The sequence below is a fragment of the Camellia sinensis genome, chromosome 7 (genome assembly GCF_055761805.1).
Source record: "Camellia sinensis isolate YWXY chromosome 7, ASM5576180v1, whole genome shotgun sequence".
Lineage (NCBI taxonomy): Eukaryota > Viridiplantae > Streptophyta > Magnoliopsida > Ericales > Theaceae > Camellia > Camellia sinensis.
This window is the reverse complement of record NC_138967.1, coordinates 41,670,621-41,693,669: the sequence shown is the minus strand read 5'-3', so window position 1 is coordinate 41,693,669 and position 23,049 is coordinate 41,670,621. Positions and strand designations below refer to the sequence as shown.

At 40.3% G+C, this 23,049-nt stretch overlaps 2 protein-coding genes across 2 annotated transcripts; one reads left to right on the top strand and one right to left on the bottom strand.

Annotated features, from left to right (window-relative positions):
* Positions 1-5,374: 5,374 nt before the first annotated feature.
* LOC145795757 (uncharacterized) lies at positions 5,375-7,003 on the bottom strand. Its single transcript, XM_082880640.1, has 3 exons — positions 6,502-7,003; positions 6,266-6,342; positions 5,375-5,920 (listed from the first exon to the last, which is right to left on the bottom strand). The coding sequence occupies exons 1-3, from the start codon at positions 7,001-7,003 to the stop codon at positions 5,375-5,377; spliced, it is 1,125 nt and encodes a 374-aa protein (XP_082736766.1).
* Positions 7,004-7,781: 778 nt separating this feature from the next.
* Positions 7,782-8,324, top strand: LOC145795756 (putative UPF0481 protein At3g02645). Its single transcript, XM_082880639.1, has one exon. The coding sequence runs from the start codon at positions 7,782-7,784 to the stop codon at positions 8,322-8,324; it is 543 nt and encodes a 180-aa protein (XP_082736765.1).
* Positions 8,325-23,049: the final 14,725 nt, after the last annotated feature.

Below are 23,049 nucleotides of genomic sequence, written 5' to 3'. Positions count from 1 at the left end.
GTCTTCTCCTCGTCTGGGGGGTACATGGCTATTTGGTGGTATCCTTTGTAAGCGTCCAGGAAGCTCATCCTTCCATGTCCAGATGTGGCGTCTACCAACTGGTCAATCTTGGGTAGAGGAAAGCTGTCTTTGAGACAAGCTTTCTTCAGGCTTGTAAAATCTACGCAGACCCTCCATTTACCATTCTTCTTCTTCACCACTACTGTGTTGGATAGCCATGTCGAGTAGTGAACTTCTCGGATGGCCCTGGCCTCCAGAAGTCTGTCCACTTCTTCCTCTACTGCTTCGACGCGCATCAACGTCGGTCTTCTGGCTCGTTAAATCACAGGTTTTGCCGACCTGTCGACATTTAGTCTGTGGCAAGTGACCTCGAGGTCAATGCCAGGCATTTCGTAAGGTGTCCAGGCGAACACCTCAATGTTGGCTCTTAAAAAAGTTTCTAACTCTTTTTCCTCTTCTTCGGGCAAGCCTGAGCCGAGAAGAAAGAAGCGTTCTTCATCCCCATCCTGGACGAGGATTTTCTTTAGCGCCTCTTCGCTCTTCTTGGCTGGTTCTTTGCCGACGTCTTCTAGGACTTCCACGTCCTCATCTTCAATTTCTGCCTTCTTTGGCTCTCGCACGCTGTAGGTAGATTTCATTGCTGTCATGGAGCAATTCTTCGCCTATAGCTGATCGCACCTAACTTCCTCTATCCCATGCTCTGTTAGGAATCGCAGTAGTTGATGCAATGTTGAGGGAACTGCCCCCATTGTATGCAACCATGGCCTTCCTAAGATGATGTTGTCAGGAGAGGGTGTGTCAATCACCATGAATTCTGTCTTGATCTTCTTAGTGCCGGCTTGTACTTCTACGCTTGTTGCGCCCAGTGGCCACGTCGGCGTTCCATTAAAGCCGACCATCGGGCCATTGGATTGCTCCAAGTCATCAGGATGAAGGCCCAGTTCTTTGTAACATCTAACATACATGATGTCGTAAGAGCTGCCTTGATCAATCAAGATGCGTTTTACTTGGCATTTCCCAACCTGGAGAGATACTACCAAGGCATCATTATGTGGATGCTGGACCATCTCTAGGTCGGCTTCAGTAAACGCTATTGTCGATCCTTGGCATTTTTCAGGCCGAGGTCTTTTATGTCCGACCTGGTGCACGTGCTGTAGGTGTTTTACCTTCCGGGTCTCCCCTCATATGTCGTTTTCGCTCACCTTTGAGTGAATTACATTAACCACCCGTGGTCCTCCTGCCTGTGGCTGCTGTGCTGGGGGAGGCGGAGCTACTGGTGCTTGAGGCAATCTTGCCTGTTCTTCTCTAGTCCTAGCCTCATCAACAAGGTCCCTCAGAAGGCCTTGCCTCACCAAGTCTTCTAAGTGTGCTTTTAGGACTCTACAGCCTTGAGTTGGATGCCCTTCTTCATTGTGGTAAGCACAACGCCTACCGACGTTTCTTCCCATAAATTCCCATGGTGCTCTTGCCGGTGCCTTGAAATAAGGTTGGTTTAGCCCTCAATTCAGTTTCTTGTTTGTTCGATCCATTGTTACCTCGGCCTCGCTTCGGCGAGCCGTTTCCTTTCTCCTGCTTTGTCTCTTTGTTTCCCGACGTATCCTCCTCGGCTCTGGCGTACTTCTCCATTCTCACCATGAGTTTTTCTATGCTTTTTGGTAATGTTTTTGCCAAAGACTTCTGTAGTGGGCAGTCATCTTTCAGGCCGTTCTTGAAAGACACGACCGCCACCTCTTGGTTGTATTCAGGTATTCGATTGAACACCTCGTAGTACCTCTTTGCGTAGGCCCTCAGGCCTTCATCCATGGTGATTCTTAAAGCCATCAGAGCGTCGACCCTCAAGGGCTGTAGTTTGTTCGTCACAAACCTGGCCACAAACATATCGGCCAAGCCTTCCCAAGTCTTTACGTTTCCCTTCGGTAGTTTATGGAACCAGTCTGATGCAATCTCCCCAAAGGATGAGGGAAATACTTTGCAGAGCAACAGCTCGTTCCCACTATATAATGCCATTGAATTAAGGTAAAGTCCAACGTGAAAGTTAGGATCTGACTTACCATCATATATTTGGAACCTCGGCATACTAAATCTCTTTGGTGCTTCAAATTTGTCCAATTCCACCGAGAATGGTGTTCTCGGCTTAACCAGGGAAGTTACCTCGGCTTCAGTATTCTGTTGCTTCCTCTTAAGGTAATCTCTCAAGTCTTCTTTGCTCTTCCCTAGAGCTCGGCTATCTCTGGACTTCAATCTTTTCGGCACACTACTTTCGGCCTCGTGGTGGGCCTGTTTTGATCTTTCTCCATAGGTTGTGTCAAAGCAAAGCGCCTGCCCTTGAACATCCCGATGTTCTTTGGGCCTTGGGTCCTTTGTGTGATACGTCCTTCGGGACTCCTCTCGTCTCGGCTCCTCTCATCTGATTTCCCTGGAAGGTCAATGAGAGTGCCTCCCGCTCCTAGTGTGCTGAGGGGCTTCAGGGATTGTTTTCCGTCCCCCCTTCTGGGTATTAGCTGCTGGAATCGGCATGTCCTGCAGCGGGTATGGTGGTTGCATGACATTGTTCTGCATCATGAAGTTGCCGACCGATTGTAGGTCTGCCAACTTGTTTGCCAATTCTTTTACTTCTTCATCCTTCCGCAGGCATCTATCCCTCCATACCTGGAGGTTATCTTTGTTATAGTACTTACTTTGGTCTGTCTTCTTCGAAGTGTCGTCCCCCTGGCCGACGTCATTCTCTCTGTGGCCCTGGTCACGAGTTTCTGCATTGTGGTTGTCTCTTTCGATATCAAGGTCGATAGGTCTGCCACTCCCAGCAAGAGTGTCGTCTCCAACCTTTTCTTTCTGTATGTTACTGTCCATCTATTCTTCTTTCTTCCCACAGACGGCGCCAATTGTGTGAGTGATTTTCTGATCACACTGCCCGTTTAGTGATCAACTAGAGAGCACTGGTAAAATAGATGGCTTCAGCTAACCTGCAACAGAAAGAGAAGGCTCCGGCAGTGGCTCTTCCACTCGGGGGCACTCCGACGATCAAGTTAATATATCTCTCAAAGATAATCAAGTGCTACATTTACTGCTCAAAGCATAAGATTGCGTACCTTAGACCCATGGGGGTGCCACTCTTTTATAGTTTTCTCCATCATAATCCCAATAGAAGCTTGACTTCTATGGATTCTTGTTTAGTTCTTACTTTGGACTCCTTATGAGATAAAGATAAACTCCCTAAGAGTTTTATCCTTATCTTGACTATGTCTCTTCTTTATTCTAGGACTCTTGTCCCTTATCCGCTTATTTCGGATTCCGATATCTTCGGAGATTATCTCGGCCTTGCCGAGATAACCTCAGCGTCACGACCAGGACACGTGGAACCTCGGCTGACACATCGGCGTCACCTTGCCACGTGTTGGTACTCAGAAAATATATCCCCACAATATATATATATATATATATGAAATACTTTTTGAAAAATTTTCATCCTTTAATAAGTGGAAAATCCAAGAGTTGAAAATCTTTTATAATCATTTTCATGATATTTTTTTTTATGATTACTAGCAATCTTTTGTCATTAGTTAAAAAATTCAAATGTCATTTTTTTTTAAAAAAAAACAAAAGTAACTTTTAAATAATTTCTCAAACATATTAAACAAAAAAAATACAAAAAGAATAAACCCAAACAGCTCACTTGCTATCGAAAAACACATCTTGTAGGAATAGATCAATTACAATTCTCATCCTGACTTTCATATAAATTTCACTTTAGTTTCTACAGGTTAAATTTGAACAATGCAGTTCTTACACTTTAAAATTAGTTTTAATTTGATTATTCTGTCTAAATTTTTGTTATTTTGTGTGTGTATATCTTAGAAAAATTTATTAGCGTTATAAAATTATTAATTTTAACCTCTAATTTAGATGGAAGAACCAAATTAAAACCTTAGAAAATTGACATGTGTTCTAAAATTGTTAACTTTAACCTCCAATTTAAACGGAATGATCAAATTAATTATTATTAATTTTTTCTATTTTTTCTATTTTTTTTTTTTTGATCAGCAAAAGAAAATTTTATTGATGAACTAAAGAGAATTACATCAATAAAGAAAATGATGAGTGCAAAAAGCATCAAAGCGAAAACAAACCAATCCCAACTAGGTTGACACCGATAAGTCCGTCCTATTATCTGCTAGCACACCATCAAGAGTTGGTGAGAAACCAACCGCAAAATAAATAAATAAATAAATAAATAAATAAATAAATAAATTAAAATAAAATAAAATAAACAACCAAAACAGAGGACACACAACCAAGCACACACAAGACCACCAACCAGACCAGCCAGAAGCTTTGTTGAGCAGAGCACCAGAGTAACTGATTCAGCAAAACCACCAGCACAGCATATTGGCAGATCAGCAAAGCAGGACAGCAGCAGGAGGATACCCCTAATGCAGTATTACACTTGATGGATGTTAGACACAAGGTCATTAACAGAGAAGCCACAGCCATTGAAGAAACCTTGATCCACATCTTGGCAGCCCAAACACCAAACCAGGATAGGTTCATTATCAGAACAGCCATTGCATCAATTCATCAGGACAGATTAACCCCCATTGCATCAATTCTGGTACTAAACTCAGAACAGCGAACAAAACATAGAGAAACTACACCACTTCAGCCACTAAAACAGACTCAACTCAACACCAAAAAATAAAGTAGAGCAGGTTTAGCCACCAAATATATAATCACAGAGACAAATATCATTGCCTCAATGCATACTCATCCACCAAACCAAGACAGATTCATCAGGTTTGCATCAATACAGAAACCAAAGTCAGATACGTCCCCCAAGCCAGACCCAACCCCCATTGCATCAATTCAGGTATGAGGCTCCAACAAAAACAAAAACAAGAATATCAATTTGTATACTATATCAGTAATACCAGGCTCCAATCCAATTGTAATCAGAACAACAAGGCCTCAGACCATTTGTAATCCATATAAGCACAGAAACAGAACAGATAAAACAGACTGAACCTGTGCCTGGACAGTAGACCAGATCATACCTTACACGCTGCTCAGTCACCATTGCTGCTTCAGACCCAGACCTTCCACACTCAACCACCAGTCGTAAGACAGAACTTAACTTGCTGCATATTATAAACCAAATCATTCACAGAAGCTGCCACAGGCAATGACAAAGCCTTTACCTACAAAGCTGCTCTCACTTTCACTATGTCACATAGAGCTTCAAAATCTGGTTGAGACCCATTGAAAACACATTCGTTTCTATGCCTCCATGTAGACCAAAGAGTTGCCAAAGGGATGACCATCCATATCTTCTTCTCCAACTTTGACATTTTGCAGCCATACCACCATTGCAATAGTCCATCTACCGAGCCTGGCAATACCCACTGGACCCCACCATCTTACAATGTTTGACCACAGCCTCCAAACAAAAGGACAAAATAGAAGAATATGCTCTACTATTTTCAATATCCTCATGACAAAAAACACATTCCAGATTAACACTTCCATCAAGTATACCAATTCGATGAAGAAAGCAGGAAGTTTTCACCTTACCAAGCCATGCCAACCACCCAAAAAAATACACTTTGGGAGGAGCAAAATTATTCCAAATAGAACCTGCCATTGGCTGAATAGGCCCAAGAAAGGATTCATTCCATTTATAAGCTGATACTACACTAAACTGCCCAGATGGATCTGCTACCCACTTCAATACATCAGATTTTTCAAGGCAAAGAACTGTCACACACCTAAGCAAATAGGCTAATCTATGTACCTCCTCCTCCTCCCCGACCAACAAATTTCTTCTAAACTGAAGGGTCCAAACAGCATCTGCACTCTTATTCTCAAAGAACACCCTTACCACCCCTTGCTTATCATTAGAGAGAGAGAAGAGTCTAAGAAATTCTTCCTTCAAACAAACATTACCAATCCACTAATCAAACCAAAATTGAGCTTTACTCCCATCCCCCAAAACTATTTGGGAATTATGGAGATAAAAATTATGCAAGTCTGGATTCAACAAAACCGCATTAAGAATATCCATCCAGATTTTAGAACCTCTACCTTCTAAAGTTGGAAACCATTTCCCATTCTGAACATTATACTTTGAGCATATCACTTCTTTCTAGAAAGTGTTATTCTCAGCACCAAACCTCCACCACTATTTTAACAACAGGCATTCATTAAAAGTTCTAATCCTCCTCAAGCCCAACCCACCTAGATTCTTATTCTTGGCAATCACCTCCTAACAGACCAAATGCACTTTTCTTCTGAGATCGGATCCACCCCAAAGAAAAGCAGATTGCATTTTCTCAATTTCCTTAGCCACCCCTATCGAAATTTTGAACAATGATAGATAGTACACAGGCAGATTGGACATCACAGACTTAATTAATGTTAATCGCCCAGCAAAAGAGAGTAGCCTTCTCTTCCAGTTAGCTAATTTCCGCTTAAATTTTACAAGAACCAGTTTCCAAGTACTCCTCTTACCTGGGTTGACCCCCAAAGGCAGTCCCAGATACATTATAGGTAGTTTCTGATGAAGACAATTTAGATTAGATGCCAACTCTTGCAACAGACCATCACCAACCCCAACACCACAAATGACACTCTTATGATAATTTATTTTCAGCCCCGATGCCATCTCAAAGCATCTTAAAATTCTTTTAATATTGCCTACTTCCTCCCTCTTTGCTTCACAAAACAAAATTGTGTCATCTGCAAATTGCAAGTGAGTTACTCTTAGGTCATTAAACCCCACCTCTGCCCCATTGATTAAGTTTAACTCCTTTGCCTTGCTCAGCAAGATATTGAGTCCCTCAGCTACAATGTTGAATAAAAAAGGTGACAATGGGTCACCTTGTCTAAGGCCCCTTTGTGGGCAAAATTCAGATGTTGGCGACCCATTAACCAAAATAGATATCTTAGCAGAGGTTACATAAGCTTTCGTCCAACTCACCCATCTGGAACCAAATCCAAAGTTTGAAAGCATATGAAAGAGAAACTCCTAATTTATTGAGTCATAGGCCTTTTCAAAATCCAATTTCAGTACCAAACCTTTATTATTGGATCTTTTCCATCTCCCAATTCATTTCTATGTTAATAATTATACATATGTTTATATATATATATATATATATATAACAAAAGCATGACAATTAGTTTGTTTCAGGGAAGTCATGGACACAGGAGTACTGGAAGGAAGAGTTGATGATCATGTCTCCAATAGTATTGTAGAAACGTTTGATAATTTATCTAATCCATCCTCTGAGTGTTGTATCTTCAGAATGTATGATCACTTACGAAAGGAAAATGAGAAAGCCTATGAACCATCAATAGTTGCTATTGGTCCTTACCATCATCGTAAACCAAACCTACAAGAAATGGAACTCCACAAATTACGGTACCTACGAAGGTTTCTGAGTCAAAGAAATGAGAGTGTGGATAGATATGTCATGGCCATAAGAGAATTGGAAGATAGAGCACGCAAATGTTATGCGGAAGAAAACAGTATCCTTGGCCTTGGCGTTGACTCAGATCAGTTTGTGGAAATGATCCTTTTTGACAGTTTTTTTTATCATTGAGTTATTTCGTACGTTTATGATGTTCTGCATGCTAGGTGAAAGTCAACAAATTTTCCAAGCATTCCAGATTGTGCAACTACTGCTAGCTGAGAATGACCATATTTTCCAATCATCGAGTATTTTGTTTGCCATAGGACGTGATTTAATTCTACTTGAAAATCAACTTCCCTTAATCGTTTGTTTGACATGACTAATAGCGATTCCAACTTGGGAGTCATTCAAATAGCCTTAGATTTTCTGAAACACTTAACACGACAGAATGAATTACAAGCTCCTAGTGGAATCTCAATCAACAACATCAAACATCTACTTGACCTAGTACATAATTGTTGGTGTAACGAGATGAATAGACGAATAGAAATGCTTGATGAGACGAATAGAAATGTAACGAGAAAGAAATGGGAGTTCATAAATTCTGCAACAGAACTTCAGGAGGCTGGGGTTCAATTCAAGATGGCCAAGGGAAGCAACCTGTTTGATATAAAATTCATTAGTGGGGCTTTAGAAATTCCACTATTATCCATCACAGACTACACAGAGTCTTTCTTGACAAATCTAGTTGCGTTTGAGTTGTGTCCTTCATATCGTGAGCCAAAGCACATTTATGACTATATTGACTTCATGAATCGCCTTATCAATTCCTCCAAGGATGTTCGTTTACTTAATCATGGGTGGGTGATGATGCAGAGGTTTACTCCATGTGGCACAAGTTGTTCAAAATCACCCTAACAGATCCCAAAAACTTTGGTTACTCTGAAGTTTTCAATAATGTAGACAACCATTGTAAGCGACGCCGAAACGTGTGGATGGCAAACTTAAAGCGGAATTACTTCAACAGTCCATGGGCATTGATTTCATTTTTGGCTGCTACACTACTACTGCCGCTTACCGTGGCATAGACTATGTTTTCCATCCTTTCTTTTGGCTAAGGCAGCTTTTGAGTCCCTATTATTGTTTTCTTAATCGTGTATGTTAAATTCGAATAAGCAAAGATGTTATATGTTATTTGATTTGTTGAAGAAGAGACTTCTAATCTTTCTTCCTTCAAGTGTGGTAGGATCAAAGTAGCAACGCCATATATGGAGTTAATTAATTCGGTAGTCAAATTAAATTGTAGGGGTAGGTTTTACCTAGTTAGAGTGTGTGAAGAGCAGATTATCATTACCAAACAGGTTGTGGAATCACATCAATGTTCACTTCATTTACGAAGGGAAGAAATATGTAGCTCTAATGAACCTATTATGCACATGGCTGGGGATGTGATACCGGGGAATCATGAAGATAATAAGGAAGGTAAGCATAATGATACAGTTGAGTTGGTGAACAGGGTGGACAAGGAAGCTGAGGGCTGTCAGTACATTGACAAGGTTGACAGATGGGATGCTGAACACGGTGTATGTATTTCTTTGGTAGCGGAAACAATAATGACTAACATTAGGAAGTCAAATTATGGCATGGCATGCAATGACTTTGCGCTGGATTCATCATTACGCTCTGAACCAAATGAAGCTAATAGAGTAGTGGTAGAGGGGGAACTATGCACACCTAGTTTCATCAAGAGCCTTAGTGGATCTGGGCTAGTAAGGCCTGGTATTAGTTTGGAAGTGTTATTAGCACAGGCCTAAGAAGCTGAACATATGCTTGGGTCATGTCGGGCTGTGGTTGCAAGCCCAAATTCGGATGCTATCTCATTAAGACTCAGAGTAATTCAAGCCCAAGGATGAAGAACAATAAATTCATCATTTCTTAGGCCATGTTTGTTTGGGCGGACTGGATTAGCATTCCCATGACTAATAGTCTTGGGATTACGAATCCGTTGGATTATGTATCCTATCTTAACAAAAAGCCAAGTTTAAAATAATTAGTTCGTACTTCAATTGTTTAACCAAACATTGGATTAATAATTTTATTGGACTATTAGTCCAATCCCAAGCTCATGTCCACCCAAACAAACATAGCCTTAGGGTAAAGGAAGGGCTGGTAAGAACGGTTAGCTCAAGGAATCAAAAGGGGATACCACGGGTGGAAAAGTGGGAACCAGAGTAAAGCAAACTCGAAGGAAAGGGAAGGGATCATTATGGTCGGGAATGGGTGGGTCATTAGTATTTGGTAGCGGTGCAGTGTTTAGAGTAGCTGCTGCTGCATTTCCACTATTGACGGCGAGCAATCATAATCTTAGTAGGGAAAAGTGATCACAGAGGAGGCACATGCAACTTTGCAGATTGGTAACGCGCTGGGAATACTTTCTGATGGAAAGGATAAAGAAATTGTGGGCAAAATCACGGATATGGAGATAGGTGATGCTGAGAGAGCTTCCTAGAGAATGAGGGATGCTCAGATTTGAGTGGATTCTCTTAGGTGTTTTCAGGAGTTTTTATTAGTTTCCTTATGAAGATGCTATCTTGGAATGTTCGTGGGCTCCGAAGAGTTGAGAAGAGGAGAAGAATAAAGAGTCTCATTAAAGAAATCAAAGAGGATTTGAAGTAGTGGACACAATCAAAAGTGCATGTTTTGTTACTGATCTGTTCTGCTACTAATGCCAATTTTGTGAACCTGTTTATGTGCTTTGTTGCTCTATCCCTTGGTGGATTGATCTGTTAGCTGTGGACTGTTAATATGCCGAACTAATGCTCCAGCAAAAGAGGTTTATGGATGAATGGTATTCAAGGGGTGTGTTATGTTGATTTTGCTGTTAGGCTGGGCTGCTGAGAGTCTAGTTTTATGGTTGCTTCTGTTAGTTTTGTTTTTGCTTTTGCTCTGCAGGTTGGATACTCACCAACTTGGAGCTTGGAGTTTGTGCTAGCAGATGATTTGGTGTGTATCTAGGTGTCAATCTAGTTAGGATCTGAATGTTTCACTGTGATACTTTTTGCACCCTCTTCTTTATTGATGTATGCTATCATACTCTGTATGTTTTTCTATCAATAAAGTTTCTTATTTGCTGATAAAAAAAAAATGTGATTTGATTTGTTTCATCGTTTTGTGTCATATGATACATTGTCATGTAAGAGGTGACAAATTATTATTTTCTTAATCGAGTGTGTTAAATTTAAATAAGCAAAGATTCTATAGTAGTTACCTCATTTGTTTCATCATTTTGTACCATATGATACATCTCTTATACATTTCCATGTAAGAGGTGAAAAATTATTTTCTTCCATATGATACATTGTCATGTAAGAGAGATGATAAAATTGTGAATAAATAAATAAATAAAGCTTGGATGACATTACAACAAGTTAGATCAATATCAAACAATCTATAAGAAAAGAAATATTGCTCTTAATAATAAGATATATTTGTATCCAATAAAATTGATGTATGTAAACTTTATAAAGCAGTTTAGACCTATTTGAATCAGTTAACTAATCTTCTCCAAACTCATGTTATTCCTTTCCTAACCACACTCATTTATAATTTAAGTGCTTTAGGATGACTCGAAAACCAATTCCATAAACTTGAGTTCAAACACCCCTCAGAATTCGTAAAATCATCACCCTTCTCTGGAGCAATGAATATCTAAAGAGTTTCTGAAATGTTGACAGTTTGAATGGTTACTCGACACATGGCACAACATTGTAGTTAGTTTAGAAATCTCTAATTGTTTGTACCAAAGAATTGAACACCCTATGCCCAACTCTAATACTAATTCTGATTGAACTTGAACTTCTAAAATAATTATAGTTAAAATTAAAACAATAACAAGTAAACTAGATTTTTGTTTAAAGGATTGTCAACCTAGTATATACTCTAGACATTAACAATTTCCCACTTTCGACAATTCCATGACAAAATTTACCAAAGCAAATATGCCAAAAAGCCACAAAACAATGATCATCTTCTTTGGAGCTGGAGAGAAAGCTCAAAGAACGTGTGTGGATTTCTTCAAACTCTGATCAAATCCAATTCATTCATATTCCATAGATCTAGAATTAAAAATTAAAACCAATACAAGTAATTAAGAAAAAATACTAAGTAATTCCCATGTTAATGCACCCTAACCAACCACTTTGTCATCTAGTCAAAAGTTTTGAACAAAATTCTAGTAATATATCACTAATAACAGCAATAATATCTCAGAAAATGATAATGAAAAACTAAACTGAATATCTATTCAATCACTTGAGATTTAAAATGTACAAAATGCAGAGATACAAACGATATATATCATCAATTAAATCATTTTGTAACAAATGAAGTGTGTTCTCTACACGTCTTGATGTTTTCAAAAGATGATTAAAAATTAATTTTTTTAATTTTTAATTTTTTTTTATATGAGAAGTAATATGACTCAAAAATAAGTTAATTTTTTTTTTATATCTACCCAAATGGCTCCAAAGCATTATGTGTAAAACAAAGGAGTTGAGACACATTCTATATTCACATATATTCAGAACAGTTCCGGTTCGTAACTCGAAACTTTGTGGCCCGACTGTGGCTCGACACCAAAACGACGTCGTTTTGGTGTCTTCTTCTTCTATTTTTTTTTTTCTTTTTCCCCTTTCTTCGCGTTTTTCTGAAGAAGTCCACAAAGACCCAAATTTTTTTCATCTTCATCAATATATCATCACAAATTTTCATATTATGAACATCTTCATCAACATCATCACAAATCTGGAAAATCTAGAAAATCACCCACACAAATCAAACCCAAACCCCCCCCCCCCACACACACAGCAGCAAAATCACCCACAGACACACAATTTTTCTGCGTTTTTCTGATGAAGACGAAGAAGAAAAGGCAGAAGAAGAAGAAAAAAAAATGCCGAGAAAACAGATCTGGCCGATCAAAAAAAATATCTGATCTTCCTACCTTCAGATCTGGATCTTCATGAACACATCTTCATCAACAATGTTTTTAAAAAAAAAAATTTAGATCCAGAAAAAGAGAGAGAGAGAGAGAGAGAGAGAGAGAGAGAGAGAAAACAGATCTGCCGGTGTGGCAGTCGCCGGTGATGGCGAGGGCAGAGTGGAAGAGGAAGATCAGATCGTGGAAGAGGAAGGAAGATCAGATCGGCTCCGCCCTTTCTCCCTTTCTCTCTCTTTCTTCTCTCCTCTCTCTCTTTCTCCCTCATTCCCTTCTCTTTCTCCCTTTCTTTTTGCATTTCTTCTTGCGTTTCACAGATAAAAGAGAAAAAAAAAAAATCGAATCAAAACGGCGACGTTTTGATTTCGAGCCATTTTCGAGCCTCGAGGTTTCGTGCTACTAGCCATTTCTCTATTCAGGATGAGAGGTGTCAGTAATGGGATGACATTTATAACTTTCAGAATCATTAGTGGAAAATCAAGGAATTGATGTGATGTGATGTGGAGAAACAATAAAAACGACACCAAAAACAAAAGAGAAATAAATCAGGTGAAAAAGGACCATATTATTTACTAATTCATTTTACAAGAATATCAGAACTAGACCTAAACATCTGAAGTTTAAATAACTTGGGACTTTAACTAGCAAATAAATTGTAGGGTGTCCTTAAGCTCTTGTATAAATTTATAGAGGGATGTCTCACTAACTTCTTTTTTTAAAAAAAAAAATAAATAAATAAATTGCAAAAAGTTGATTATATAAAAGTTTAAAATTTTATATTTTGACTTATACTTTTGATTATTAATTATTAATTTATAATAAATTATACCAAATAAATTCAATAACCATTGGTTAGACTGGGGCAGACATAGGGAGGAAAAAAGAACTGAGAAAAATAATTTCCTGAGGCACACAAAAGTAAAGAATTTAGGGAAAATGTGTGAATAAAAGTGGCTGACGGGACTGTTCGTTAATCATTTCATTCATGGGACAACAATGAAAAATATAGAGGATGGGCTCATGTCTGATTTATATTAGATTGGAGGATATTGTTCAATTTCTGTAGGCCTATGATGGTATTAGTATTGATAATTCGAACTATTTAATATGTAAAATTTGTTAAATATTTTATTTTTATAAAAAATTACGTTGATCAGATATCGACAATCAATTGATCAGATTACATCTGTTAAAATAATAAATATAATTTTAAAAATAAATTATTGACACAAATGTGATTTGATCAAGTGGTTGATGAAATCTGATCAATGTAATTTTTTTGCATGGTTAAAATGCTCAATGAAACCTATATATTTAACATTTCAGATTATCGATGCGAGTTTCATGATGCGCCCACAGAAATCTAGCAGTATCATCCATCTGATTTTCCCAATTGGATAGACGATTCTCCCAAAATGTATTCTTTATTGAATATGGTCCATGATGATTTGAGTAAAGAGAGTTAATGGCCTACAATAAGTAATCCAATAAAATTATGTAAATGATATAATAAAATCATGAGCAATATTATGGTACATCCTTTCAAAATGTATATATCATATATACTTTATAACTATAAAAAAAAGAGACATAATTTCATACTTTCTGATTCATTACTAAAAAATAAATAAAATGTCATAACTAAATACAACAAAAAGCATAACTAAAGATCTCATTATAACTAGGAATGCATTTTTTTTATCAGTAAAAATAAACTTTATTAATGATAAAACACATACATTAAATATGAGAGTATATCTATGGGAGCCGGATATTGTGGGGGCAATAAAGCTGAATAACGGTATGAGGACAGTCAAGGACGAAATTTGTATTCGGCTTCATTCTGGACGATCACAAAGCCGAAAAGATTAATCGACTGTAGAACCAGTCGAACAAAAGCTGAATAAATAAACGTGCAATGGATTAAGGGTGGGCCCGACCCTGAGGCCCAAAAGAAAAATATAAATAGAGAAGCATCAGCCAAAGAAAGGTATGTAAGAAAAAGTAAGATTAACTTGAAGTATAAGCAACCTAGAGAGTATACACTGACTTATCTGTCGGAGTGCTAATTCCGGCACCCCTAACCGGAGCATTCATTTCTTTTCAAGTGACTAGCTAAGGATCAAGAACGTCCTACAGGATCTAGAGAGTATTTCCAAACAACTTCTCCCCAATTGCGTCGTCGGTGGGAATACTCCAGCACATCCATGGCAGGCATGACGGAAGATCCTCCGGTAGTCGCTGATGACCTTATGCCACGAGATGATACCACTCCAAGCAACATGTTTGGGCCAGAAAACATTGCCGCACGAAGGGCCTTGAACTTTGACTCAGTTGCCTAGACCTTACCCTCGACTTCAACACATGAGACAATGCAAGCCATTATGGATCAGGCGAACCAAAACGAATAGAGGTTGGAAAACATGATGGCTGAGAACGAGCACCTTCGACAGGATTTGGCCTTGGAGGTGGAAAAATCCTAATAGGCTGCGTGCCAAGATCCGGGACGACCTCTAAGAAAGGATAGTCGACGACCTCAAGTTCGGAGACATGACAGTGGCAGTGATTCTGACTCATCATCCCTAGAATCCAAAAAGAAGGGACAAGTCGAAGTCTCCAGTTCTTCCAAAAGAAGTCTGCGTGCACAGAATAAGCGAAGAAGAAATGATTCAGACGAAGATGGTTAAGATGACCCCTTTGTGCGACGGATCGCAAGGGTAGTTGTGATAACCCTGTTCCGTATTATGCTGATTAATCTTGATTATGAATGTGATTATGTGTTTGACATGATTTTGAGTGCTATTTGTATGAATATATGTGATTTTGAATTTCTATCTGTTCACCGTAGAAAAATCTGTTTGATTTTCTGCTTCAGAATTTAAATTGAAGGCCTTATCAGCTGTAGAAAGCGAAATTGACTACGCCATTGTGATTGCCGTAATTTTTAGAGACAATGGTGAAATTTAATTGAAAATTTATTCGAATCAAAATAATTAGATTTAGAATGATTAATTAGAGCACTATTATTAACCTTAATCGACCTTAATCAATTTGATTAAGTGAGAGACTATAAAAAAAGGGGGCATTACACTCACATTGATTTAGTTTGGAGCCTATTTCACTCATTTTGGCTGAGATTAGCACTCTAGAGAGAGAGAGAGAGAGAGGGCTGAATTTAGTGAGAGAGAGGGGCCAACATTGAAGAATTGCTAGAGAATTCAAGAAACTAAGGGGATTAGCTCAAGAATTAGCTATAATTGGAAGAATTAAAGCTCCTAGGTTAGTAATCAACTCTTAATTCATGAGTTATGTAATTTTGTGAATTCAAGTGGTATGGTAGCTCATGGCAAAGATTGAGTTGAATATGAAGTTAGAATGCACATGCATGCATGAAATTTCTATGAATTGCCATGAAATTGCATAATCTAGCATAAATAATGTTGAACATGGAGAATTGGGCACCAATCTTCACATGCATGCATAATTTTCATGGGTTTCATATTAAAAAATGTCATTTGTAACATTTGAAATAGAAATGAAGTCAAAAATTCACATGCATGTTTGATTAATGGAGATATGGAGCTTATATGAGATTTGAATGCATGAGTTTTGATTATACAAAAGAAATGAAGAATAATTTGAGGATTTGACCATGATTTTGAATAATTGGCCTCATATTGCTTATATCCTTATGCTATACAGTGTGTTTCCATGTTTTTGGACCAAAAACACGAATGTTGGACCTTTGAATATAAAGGTTGCACTTGAAGAACAATTCTGGAAAACCCAGAATTAGACATGTCCGCTTGAGCGGGGAAAACACCGCTCGAGCGTGAAATGCGAGCTCCCAGAACTTTTTGCAGACATTGATGTCCGCTCGAGCGGGGTTGTTCACGCTCGAGCGGGGAGCCATGTAGTATGACTTTCAACTCGAGCGTCCGAATTCACGCCCGAGCGTAGAAATGAGGCAACCAGTATTTTTGCAGACCTAAAGGGGTCCGCTCGAGCGGCCAAAGCCACGCTCGAGTGGGGATCCCTGTTTCTGAAATTTTGAAGAAATTAATTTATGTTTCATTTTCCGTTTTCTTTCATTTCTAAGCACTCTTAGGCAAGCATTAAGCATTGTAAATGAGTTAAAAAGATAAGAAAGAAGCCTAAGATGGGTGTATAGATTAAGAATGGATTGAATTGTTTGTGACCCATTTGTGTTATGTAATATGTAGGGTCGAGCTCCAGGGCAAATCCACCGACAGAACACTGTGAGTAACATCTTAGTAAAGATATTTGAAGTATGTTATTTGTCCAAATGCTCATTTCCATATCCGTCTTATAAGTTTGTTAAATTGAATTGTGGACAAATATTTGTTATGCCATATGGTTGGGCCAAAGGCTGTTGGACACAATTGACTGGCCAAAGGCGTTTGGCATGAATGATTGGGCTAAAGGTCGTCGAATACCGTTTGATATGAATCATTGGGCCAAAGGCCGTTTGACATGAATGGTTAGGCCAAAGGTCGTCAGACATCGTTTGATATGAATCTTTAGGCCAAAGGCCGTTTGATATGAATCATTGGGCCAAAGGCCGTGTTACATTAATGATTGGGCCAAAGGCCGTTTGACATGGATGGTTGGGCCAAAGGCCGTTGGACATCAATGATTTAGGCTTGAGGTCGTCTGTTAAGGAACGAAGTGGGCCAGAGGCGGTTTGATATGTTCGGGCTTGAATCACCTAATGTACTAAATAATGCACGAAATAGAATTCTAAATGGGCCCAAGGCCATTTGATATATGAGAATCTCATTCGTGTACCTTCTTTATTTGATATTATTCACTGGGCTTTCGCTCACGCTTATTCATGTATATGCAGGTAAGCCAAGGGATGTCCAAACCCAGCCTCGGTGAAATATGCGAGAAACAATCAAGGTTTTGAAGAGTCAGCCCAAATGTCTTACGCACGAGACTTGTCTTCGCCTTTTTTGTTCTTTTGATATAGTTTTGTTATATTGGCTAAAACATTGGATTACTTTTGCATATAAACTTTGGGTTTAACTGACTTAGACTTGAATGATCCTATATGTACAGAACTTTGTGTTATTATTCCTTTGATGTGAGTTATTAACACGTATATATATATGGATTGTTATGATGTGCCATGTAAGCACAGCTCTATGGACAAAAGTTTTAAATTTTCTTCCATTTGGCCCCTTTACTCTGATGAGATATGTCTTGTTTGGTTTGAGGCCGTAGGTAATCCCTTGATTACTGGCCTGTTATGTCCTTAACTCATAAGGGCGGGTTCGGGTCATGACAGCAGTGCTACCCAAAAAGTTCAAAGCTCCATTGTTCACCCTATACAATGGAAAATCAGACCCCACTGATCACATTCGTCATTATTTGCAAGCCATGACGCTTCATGCAGATGACGAGGCCCTTATGTGTCGAATATTTCCAACCAGTTTGGGACTATTGGGCGTCAGATGGTATTATAAATTGGAACCGGCATCGATTAAGAGCTTCCATCAACTCCAAAAATCCTTCAAGGCAGGGTTCATCACCAATAAGGTCCAGCCGAAGCAGGCCGATTCTCTCTGGACAATGCAAATCCAACCAGGGGAAACCCTACGTGCGTATTCGGCGCGCTATTAGGAATGCTTTAATCTTGTAGATGATGCCTACAATGACTCCATGGCCATCACCGCCTTTAAAATAGGATTTTATCCTGATAGTGCCCTTCGCGGCTCCTTGACTAGAAGGCCCTCTAAAACAGTTTGGTCACTAATGAAGAAAGTCAAGGAATACTACAAAGTGGAAGATGACACCCTGCGGGTCAAAGTCGAGCACAAGGCCAACAGGACAGACCCGTCTGAAATCATTCAGCCGATAAATTTTGTACCATCGCAGAGCCTTGAACCACGGAATCGGGCTAAACGACACAAAAGACGAGATTCGCGGCGATCAAATGACCAATGTTCACACTGAGCTAATGAACAACTTCAAGTGGATAGTAGGCGCATAAGGCACGCAGACAAGAAATATGCCGAGTTGTCGGAGCCGATCAGCACGGTTATGTCTAAAGTTCAACATCTTTCGTTCTTTAAATGGCCATCCAAGATGGTGGGACCTCTCGACACGAGGAGACGGGATAGGTGGTACGAATATCACAAAGACCACAGTCATGCTGACAGTTGTTATGCGTTGAAGAATCACCTTGAGGAGTTGGTACAAGACGGTCGGCTTAAGCAACACGTCCGAAAGAACAACTCAACCAAAACAGCTACTTTACGGTAAGATTCACCTCCACTCGACATAATCCATATGATATACAGTTGCTGATGGCTTCTGTGGTACATACAATTCAGTCGCATCCTAACCCCCAAAAGCAAATCACACTGGCGAAACGGCCCCATGAAGCTGCAAGTATTACTTTCGATGATTTTGATTTGGTTGGCGTAACGCTCCCCCACAATGATCCCTTGGTTATTGAACTACGCATAAACCAATTCACCGTTGAACGTGTTTTCATTGACCAGGGGAATACTTCGGAAGTTATGTACTACAAGACCTTTGTCAAAATCGGCTTCACTGAGTCGAACCTATCTCCAGCTCATTATCCGTTATTCAGCTTCAACGCTAATTCGGAATATCCGTTGGGCAAAATCACACTACCAGTTCGGGTGGGCTCCCGATCAGTGGATGTAGAATTTTTGGTTGTCAAGCTTCCTTCGTCGTATAATCTCAACATGGGACGAACTTGGCTACATACCATGCAGGCCGTGCCAAGAACCTATCATCAACTACTTCACTTTCTGACTGAACCGGCATTGAGCAAATTCAAGGTTCCCAGAAATTGGCGCAGACATGTTATCTTCTTGCCGTAAAGACACCAAGAGAGCTGGAAGTGAATTCAATTGAGGTGCCGGATCAAGAGAGCCTCGACGACGTTGGTCGGCTTCTAAGTGAAAAGGCAACTGGAGCCCTGGATTGAGTCGAAATTGACGGGAATCCTGACAAGTTTTTCATGGTCGGCGTTTCCCTGAATAAAGTCGATAGGCAGGAACTAATTTCCTTCTTACTTGGTAACCTTGATGTGTTTGCATGGTCACCATATGAGATGCCAGGGGTGGATCCATCTGTGTCTCAGCACCGCTAAAACGTTGATCCCAAATGTAAGCTGATTATTCAGAAAAGCCGACGTTCAGCCGCGGAACACACTGCTGCCATTGTTGAAGAAGTTGATTGGTTGCTTGATGCCGGGGCAATCCGCAAAGTGACTTATCCTACATGGCTGTTGAATACTTGTGGTTGTAAAGAAGAAAAATGAAACTTAGTGTGTTTGTGTGGATTTCACGGACTTAAACAAAGCTTGTCCCAAGGATTGCTTTCCCCTTTCCAGAATAGACCAGCCCGTAGATGCAACAGCACATCATCAACGTATGACCTTCTTGGATACATACAGAGGCTAACATCAAATTGCCATGCATCCAGAGGACCAAGACAAAACTGCATTCCTCACCCCAAGAGGAACCTATTGCTATAATGTTATGCGTTTCGAGCTGAAGAATGCGGGGGCAACCTACCAAAGACTAGCCACTGCCATGTTCAAGGAGCAACTCGGCCGTACTATGGAAGTGTACATCGATGATATGGTGGTTAAGTCCAAAGAAGAGCAAACTCATCTAGCCGATCTGGAAGAGACATTTGGCATTCTTCGCAAATATAAAATGAAGTTGAACGCTTCCAAATGTGCCTTTGGCATCGGATCTGACAAATTCCTTGGCTATATTGTTAACCACCGTGGAATCGAAGCCAACCTGAGGTAAATCACAGCAATTCTAGAACTCGGCTCTCCTCGGTCGGTCAAGGAGGTTCAAAAGCTTATGGGAATGGCCACCGCACTCAACAGGTTCATCAGTCGTTCCATAGATCGCTGCTGACAATTCTTTCATACCCTTCGGTAAGGTAAAGCTTTTGAATGGACCCCTGAGTGTGAAGCCGCTTTGGACGTTTTACAGACTTACCTCCGATCAGTTCCACTCTTGACAACAACTTCGGCAGGTGATCTGCTCATTTTATATCTGGAAGTTTCCGATCGGGTCGTCAGTGTCGTACTATTAAATGAAGAACTAGGGGAGCAGCGGCCAGTTTACTGTGTCAGCAAAGCAATGGTTGACATTGAAACACGTTACCTTCCGTTGGAAAAACTCATCATTGCTCTCGTTATGGCAGCAAGAAAACTGATGCATTACTTTCAGGGGCATACCATTGTGGTACTAATGGACTACCCCCTCCAATCAGTACTTCGTAGCGCAGAAGCATCAGGGCGTGTTTCAAAATGGGCTCGCGAACTCGGCTAGTATGATATTCAATTTCTACCCAGAACCTCAATCAAGGGGCAAGTGCTTGCCGACTTTGTGGCCGAATTCATTGGATGTGTCACCGACTTTAAATCTGATCAAATTCAGCCTAAGCCGAACTGGAGAATTTACGTTGGGGACATTTGGCAGTTGTATTGTGACGGATCATCCAACCAACGTGGCAGTGGGGCGGGCGTAGTGATCATGGCTCCCGACGGGGCAATAATTGAGCAGGTTGTCAAACTGGGCTTCGAAGCATTGAACAATGAGGCCGAATACGATGCATTATTAACCGGCTTATGGAATGCACTTCTTCTTAGTGCTCGGCGTCTGCTTATCTTCTGCGACTCAAAGCTAGTCATCAACCAATTGAAGGGGGAATACGCAGCCAAAAATGACCGTATGACAGCTTATATGAAAACGGTGAACTCTTTGCTGGCAAAATTCCACCATCATGAATTAAATCAAATAACCTAGGATCAGAACACACATGCAGACGCCCTGGCTTGCCTAGCCTCCACCATTAACTCAGAAATTAAATGGACAGTTGAAGTAGGATTCACAAGGAAAGCTCTACAAAAAATCAATATCAATATCATAGAATTAGGTCCAAGTAGGAAGGACCCCGTCACTACATTTCTATCTTCCGAACAGCTCTCGACGGATAAGAAAGAAGTGCACAAACTGTGAAACAAAGCCCTACAATATTACTTAGATCCACAACGAAAGCTCTACAAAAAATCCCTTTTTGGACCATACCTGGAATGCGTTCATCCGGATAAAGTCGAAGAACTCTTGACTGAAATACACAAAGGTAGTTGTGGTGCCCACTCTGGTGGGCGTTCTTTGGCTCATCGAGCTGTAACATAGGGGTACTACTGGCCGACCATGAGAGCTGATGCCGAGTGTTACGTCAAGAAATGTGAACAAGGCCAGAAGTTTTCCCCTTTAACCCACTTGCCTGCTGAGGAGTTAAGCTCAATCACAAGTCCTTGGCCGTTCGCTCAATGGGGGCTTGATATCATCAGGCCATTGCCACGAGCCCCAGGGAACAAGCGATTCTTGATTGTCACGATAGATTACTTCACAAAATGGGTCGAAGCGGAGGTACTAACACACATTCGAGATACTGATGTTAGGCATTTTGTACGGAAAAATATCATAACACGATTCGACATTCCAAGAGCACTCATTTCAAACAACGGCACCCAGTTTGATTGTGGCGTATACCAAGAATTATGCAGCACGTATGGTATTCGGCCCTATTTCTCCACCCCGGCTTATCCATATAGCAATGGTCAATCTAAAGCCTCCAACAAAGCCATCTTGGATGGCATCAAGAAGAGGCTAGAGAAAGCTACAGGCAGATGGGTCGAAGAATTGTCCAGTGTGTTATGGGCTCATCGTACTACTCTGAGGCGATCCATTGGGGAAACGCCGTTTGCTTTATGCTTCGGAACCCAGGCAATCATCCCCCTGGAGATCGGCCTCCCAACCTTGAAATCGAAAGTTTTTGATATGGCCCGAAATGACATGATGTTGGCCTTGGATTTGACTCTGATTGAAGAGTGACGAAACCATGCCCTTGCATCTATGGCACGGTACCAGCTACAGCTCGCTAAGTTGTATAATCAACGTGTTCAGCTACGCCGTTATACCCCAAGAGAATTGGTCCTCAAGAAAGTACTACCTGTTGTCAGGAATCCGGCTAACGGAAAAATGGGTCCTAATTGGGACGACCCCTATCAGATTGATTCAATCGTAGGAATAAGGGCATATCGGCTCAAAGACATGGATGGAAGAACCTTGTCGCGCCCATGGAATTCCACACACTTACGCAAGTTTTATCATTAACTTGTACGGCACGACAGCCTGTTTTGATTTTATGTCGTGTGTATCTTTCTTTTTTCAATATAATGTCTTCTTTCCTAGTGAGTTCTGATTGTTTGAAAAAGCCTCCGAATTCGAAGTGCCCTTCGTGAATGACTCGATTGGCCAACACAAAAAGCCTCCAAAATTCGGAGCACCCTTCGTGAATGACACATTTAGGCCGAATAAAGCCTTCAAATTCGGAGCGCCCTTCGTGTGACGATTGGCCAACACAAAAAGCCTCCGGATTCGGAGTGCCCTTCATAAATGACACGTTTGAGCCAAATAAAGCCTTCGAATTCGGAGCGCCTTTTGTGAATGACACGTTTGGGTTGAACAAAGCCTCCGAATTCGGAGCGCCTTTCGTGAATGACACGATTGGCCAACACAAAAAGCCTCCAAATTCGGAGCGCCCTTCGTGAAT